At 53.6% G+C, this 6422-nt stretch overlaps 1 protein-coding gene across 1 annotated transcript; it reads left to right on the forward strand.

Moving 5' to 3' along the window:
• Positions 1-3969: 3969 nt before the first annotated feature.
• On the forward strand, positions 3970-4998 carry LOC308249610 (testis-expressed protein 44-like; the record flags this gene model as incomplete). Its single annotated transcript, XM_080671152.1, has 1 exon — positions 3970-4998. One exon carries the CDS (start codon positions 3970-3972, stop codon positions 4996-4998), a length of 1029 nt encoding a protein of 342 aa, XP_080527278.1.
• Positions 4999-6422: the final 1424 nt, after the last annotated feature.

The raw sequence follows: 6422 nt of genomic DNA on the forward strand, positions 1-6422 counted from the left end.
CCCCTAACCGCTTCTGCCTGCCAGCCTGATCACCCCCTAACCACTCCCCTGCCAGCCTGATGCATGCTCAACTGCTCCCCTGCTGGCCCGATCGCCCCCAACTGTCCTCCCTTGTAGGCCTGGTCCCTCCCAACTGCCCTCCCCTGCTGGCCTGATCGCCCCCAACTGTCCTCCCTTGCAGGCCTGGTCCCACCCAACTGCCCTCCCCTGCTGGCCATCTTGTGGTGGCCATCTTGTGTCCATATGGGGGCAGCCATCTTTGACCACATGGGGGCAGCAATCTTGTGTGTTGGAGTGTTGGTCAATTTGCATATTACTCTTTTATTAGATAGGATATATATTAAAAGGCTAATATGCAATAGACCGAACAGTGGAACAAATGAACAACCGGTTGCTATGATGTGTGCAGACCACCAGGGGGAGTGTGCGGAACATGACGGGCATTGGCTGCAGCAGGATGGTGGAGCAGGTGAGTGGGGGCGCCAGACCAAGGCGGGGTGCAGGTCACTGTCATGGAGGCGAGCCTCTGGTGGTTACTGAAAATTCTTTGCTCCTGCGCGCTGCGGTCCCAACTGGACCTCACACCCACTGCCAGTGCTGGCCCTGCTCGCACCCGCTGCTGGTGCCAGGCCCCAACTGCTTCACGCCATCAGCAGATGCAAGTGGGGCCGGCTCGGTCAGGATGTGGGAGCAGCGGCAGTGGGAGTGGGAGCAGGGTTGCCAGCAGACAGGAGCCCAGGGGCCCTGGTGGGAGGGGCTGAGCAGGGGGGGCATGGAGTCAGCATCCCACAGTTCCTTTCAAGGTGCACGAATTCGTGCACTGAGCCTCTAGTATGTATATAGTATTAACTTAGTTGCATTTGTAGCAAATATATTTTTCCCAGTTTGTGGTTTGCTCTTAAAATTTTTAGAGCATTTTTTTAATCTCTATTTTCCCCTTCAGAATTTTTTTTACTGGCTTTAAAGCTTAGAAACTTCTCCTTCACAAAATCAAATATTTTTTTTAGTTTGCCTTTGATCCTCTCTCTGCATTTACGTCTTTAAAAACTGATAGTGAAAGTTAGAAACTAACTTAGTGTTTTTCCAAATATTTAACCAATTGTCCCAGCACCATTTTGTAACTCAGCCCTCCACTATCTCTGTATCTGTGTCCCCAAAGACAGTCGTCTGCTCCAAGCCAACGTCTAGGAGAAATACACACACACACACACACACACACACACACACACACACACACAACCTGTAGTCCCCTGGCTGCCAGCACTTACCCAAAAGCACTAGCAAACAAGGTATGATTTCTGATGTGTGGAGAAGGTAAGGGGTGTACCCTGGAGACCTCAACACAAACAACTTAAAAAATTCCCTCTAGATATTTCTATTCTCCCCAAGCCTCACCTGCTGCATCCCCAGGGAAGCCTGACCCTCCCTCTCAGCACAGCTGCCTTGCTGCTCCCCTCTAACTCGGCCTTCATTTCCCAGAACCCTGCCCCCTCTCCAGCGGAACAATTGGGCTGTAGGCCCCTGGCCCAAACCCAGCTCTTTCCAAACAAAGGCCCTCGGGCTAATGGCATCTGCCTCCTTAGAAAGCTGAGTAGCAACTTCCTTGTCACTTGAGAATGCCTTTGGGGTCTCAGCCCCAACCCCTGGGGCTGATTATCCTGTTTCTTGCAAACAAACCCAGTGATGTTCTAGGTGGAATTCTCATTCCATCTGCTAATGGCACCAAAGTTACTCTCTCTCCTTGTGCCTTGAACATGCAGGAAGTGGAGTTCTGGGAAGATGGAGAACCTGGAGACCCTCTTACAGAGCTGATATGCAGAGAGGCTTCCCTGGGAGCCCAGAGCTGAGATGGAGCATCCTGAGGAGCAGCCAGCCAAAGACTGGGGAGCCCAGGGGCCAATTGACTAGATTGGTTTATAGCTCTCTGCTCATTAGTGTAGACTCTGGGGGAGAAATTGAAGTATGGTAGCAACCATACTTGGGTAAAAATTGCTGTTTAATATTTTAACCTTGCTGTTTTGGGTTCTGTACTCATTTAAAAGTTATTTTGTTTTTTGAACTTATGTATGATTGAATACTCCCTTGATGGCGGTTTGAATATCCCATTGATTGTGATCTCACTGGTCATCGACGCACATTCCTCTGGGACCCAGGACAGATAGTGATCCTAAATTGTCTCAGTAGCTACAGATAACTGAATTTTGGTTGACTCAGTGGTCCCGGAATCTGGACAGCACAATTATTCTAAATTGTCCAGGTGGTCCCAGATAATGTGTTCCTGTTGATTCAGTGATTCGTAGATACTTTAGATAACTAAGTTGCTCAAATTCTGCTTCTGTAAAAATGCTTTTTCGTGAAACAGGTTCCTCATTCCAGACCCAAAGATGTAATCAATACTTTTGTGATATTCTGCATAAAAGCCAGAAGTGGCAAGCTATTCGGGGCTGCGAGGTCTGGAGCGCTTTTGCTCCCTCGTATGCCGCCGGCTTTTAATAAATGAGTCTATAATTCGACCTTTTTTTGAGGCGTCCTTTGTAAGATGGAGGTTACACTACAACAAAATGACAATCTTTGCTGCTTCCAATGGTGAGCCCTGTAGTGCTTAGTCTGTGGAGATAGCTTCAGCTGCTTTAGCTGAACGCCAGTGCCAAGAAAGAATCCAAGGAAGGGGGTGGGAGGGACTCTGTGGGGTGATTTCTGGACCAGTGTGGACAGAGGTCCTGGGAGGAGGGTCTGAAGCCAAGGCAGGAGAGAGGTGACCCGAGAGCAACCACCCTAGTGGCCAGAGGAGCCAGGGTGTTCAGGGGAGATAGGATGGTGGGGTCTCTACCACTCAGCTTCCCTGGATGACTTTAGATGTTATCCCTTAAGCTGCCTGTGACTGCTAGTAACAACAAGCCCTGGCTCAACTTGCTAAAGCAATTTGGAAGTAAATCTCCTGCCATCACAGGAAGTCTCAGGGCTGGGGGCTGGGGGCTGCAGGTGCAGTTTGATCAAGGCTTTGCCCTCCTTTTCTGCAATCCCCCTGGCTCCACCAACCTCTATGTGGGGCTTTTTCTCAGGCCAGGTCCCTTGTGGTCACAAGAGGCCCAACAAGATGTGACTGTGTACATGAGCAGAGGACTACATTTTCTTGGGAAGGTGCTGGGAGTGGTCCCTTATAGCATTTATATTATAAAGAGGTAGTATGCAAATTAGGCCAGGACTCCATAACGGGTCACGACCAGACAGGAGGAGGTTGTGCACACAGGTGAGGCCTGGAGCAGAGATGGAGACAGAGGCAGGGGGCCTGCCCGAGCCCAGTGTGGTGGCTTGGGTGGCGCCGGAGCAGACACAGGCAGGGGGGCCAGGGCACGCTGAGAGTCAGGTGCGGGTCCTGGCCCCCTGTGGCACCGGTCTGGCCTCCTGCAGTGCCGATCTGGCCTGACTCCTGCAGCGGCCGGTCTGCGTGAATCTGGTGTGGGTCCCGCCCCCCCTTGGGGTGCCTCCTCGCATGGTGATAGGCGGGGTGCCTCCTCGCGTGATTTCAATCACGTGCTGGGCCTCTAGTTTATTATAAGTGAGCAACTGCATCCCATTCTCTTTCATCAGAGTCACAGCCATCATGATTCCTTGTGGCACCTGCACCAGCATACACACCTCCACCTTTTTCTAATGTATTTGTCTTTCTCTCCTTACGCACTGGCAGACTTGGCTATAAACAGTCCTGGGGACGGAGCCCACTAAAAGCATCTACCCTTGCTCTGCTGGTGCCTGTGACATCGTCAGATGCCCTCAGCCCCCTATGACCTCACCACCTGGACAACTCAGCCCAGCAGGGCCATCACTACTCCCTCAAGCAGCACAAGTAACAGAAGGCCTGGATGACCACTGTCCCCTGGGGAGAGGCCGGCATCCCCACGCACAGTGACGGCAGGTCTTCAGACAGCCCTGCAGTGGGATCCCAAAGTCAGGTCTCCCTCCCTGCAGATGGCCCAGCGGCTAGCGGTGCAGGGTCAACTGAACAGCAGGATGAAGATCCAGCCTCCATCAAGCCAGCCGCCTCCAAGGCCACGGCAGCATCTGGGGACAAGAACCAGCATGAAGATGAAGCTGATGCAGGGCACAGGCAGGAGCCCAAGGAGGCCACGCCCAGCTGGCCCACCCGCCCCAGATGCCCTGCAAACATCCTTGAGTCTCCAGAACCTAGTGTGGGCTGGGCCGGTGCGAGATTCGAGGAGGACCCGGAGTCTTCAGATTTCCCAAAGTGACTCCCTGGTTAAGGAAGAGACACCACAAACAGCGGGTGTCCCAGACAGGGAGCAAGACTTAGACCCATCTACCCCAAGTGCTGAAGCACAGTTCCCCCCAAATGTGCCTGCCGTGGGCACTGCAGATGCAAACAGCCAGCTTGACACCATTGAAGCTGTTGAGAAATCTGAGGGTCCGGAGGCCGTGAACCCTGACACTGAAGCTTTGCCATCGGCTGAGTCCCAGGCAGTGACAGAGGGGGATTTGATAGACTGCTCAAGAGACCTGCAGGCTCCACTGGTCCCGCCCTCCCCAGGAAGCAGTGTGACCGGCTTGCCTGGCGCCCCCACAGTGGCCCTGGGGAGAAGGCATCTGGACCCCAGTCTGTCCATAGCCTGTGAGGAGAACGCCTATATGCGCTCCATGACCAGCTTGCTGGGAGGGGGCGAGGGGTCCATCAGCTCCCTGGCAGACATCCTGGTCTGGTCTGAGGCCACCATGAACATGGCCACGGGCCTCCTGGCCTCGGGACACAGCTCCGTGACAGACCTGCTGCACAGCCCAGGGCCCAGCCTGCGCTCCGTCTCCAGCATCCTGGGGAACGCCAGGTCGGCCTTCTCCTCCGGGCTGGTAGCCGGGACCAGCTCGGTCCTTCGCTCTGTCAATCGCATGCTGGAGAGGACGGAGCAGAGGACTGTAGAAGGCATCTGCTCAGCCGTGTGTTACATGACCAGCCAACTCACCCACTCTGGCCCCAACTATGACTAGACCCTGCACAGCAAGCCCCCAAAGGACTGGCTCAGCAGCCTCCTGAGACCCTGGGACACTCATGCCCTGCCCCCATGCCCCTGCCAGCCTGGGATAGCTCTCCCCAGACCAAGCAATAAATCCCCAGCAGCATTTATTTTCTAAGTGCCAGCCTTATTCCTAGTTTCTGCGGTGGGCACAGGGCGGAGGGACAGGAGCGGGCTAGGGTGTCTGAACACAGAAAGGGGTCCCCTGAGGGCTTCCCAGGTGGTCCCATTCAGGGGCTGGAGCCAAAGTGCAGAAATGGAAGAGCCGGGCAGCGGTGGGGGCCAGGCGTAGAGGTCTTAGACCTGCAAAAAATTATCCTGGCGGGACCTCCAACCAGATAAGTGTGCTCCTGAGGAAGGGGCCTGACCCTTCCCAGGCCTCCTGGCCTAGAAGGCTGGGGCTCTCTGTGAGGGGCTGAGGACACAGAGCCAGACCAATGTGGAACCCCAGCATCACTGCTGGCCCTGGGCTAGTCACTTCACCCTCTGAACCTCCGACTGTCCTCTGTAGGATGGATAATGAAGCCACACCATGAAGATGTTATGAGACATAAGGGAAACCATGCAGGTCCTAACACATGGGGTCTGGCACTTGATGAGCTTGAACATTTCAGCTGTCACTATGATATCCTCTAGCCGGCCAGGGACATGGTGGGAACAGGGATCTAGGTAGGGTGACCAGCCGTCCCAGTTTGCCTGGGACTAACAGGTTCCTGGGAGGTGAGACTTTCAGGTTAAAAACCAGGAAAACCCCAGGCAAACCAGGACAAGTGGGTCACCCTAGACCCAGGTCTGTTTCTGTGGTTTTTACTCTTGTCTGTGACGCTGTCTTCCTTGGAAAGGCAGCCGTCTGCTTTGGAAATCCACCAGCCTTCTGGATGGATACAGTATCACACTGGTCACGTGACTTGGTGAGTGAAGCTCCTACTGGACATGAGCCCCACTCCTGCTCTTGGCCCGGTGCCTTATGCAGGTCACACCCTGCACACCTTCATGCTTCAGCCCTAAACGTGGAGTCATTCACTCCTCACTTATAGCAGCGTCTCCAAATGTGTTTGCCCTACACAGTGTCTCTCAAATTGTGAATTAATTGCTAACATTCAAAAACTCAGAAGGCTTATATAAACATATAAATTTCTGCTTCTCTTAAAAAATCTAGGGGCCGCCGAAACCGGTTTGGCTCAGTGGATAGAGCGTCGGCCTGCGGACTGAAGGGTCCCAGGTTCGATTCCGGTCAAGGGCATGTACCTTGGTTGCGGGCACATCCCCAGTAGGAGGTGTGCAGGAGGCAGCTGATCGATGTTTCTCTCTCATCGATGTTTCTGGCTCTCTATCCCTCTCCCTTCCTCTCTGTGAAAATCAATAAAATATATTTAAAAAAAAAAAATCTAGGGGCCT

The sequence above is a fragment of the Plecotus auritus genome (genome assembly GCF_963455305.1).
Source record: "Plecotus auritus genome assembly, chromosome: 5".
Lineage (NCBI taxonomy): Eukaryota > Metazoa > Chordata > Mammalia > Chiroptera > Vespertilionidae > Plecotus > Plecotus auritus.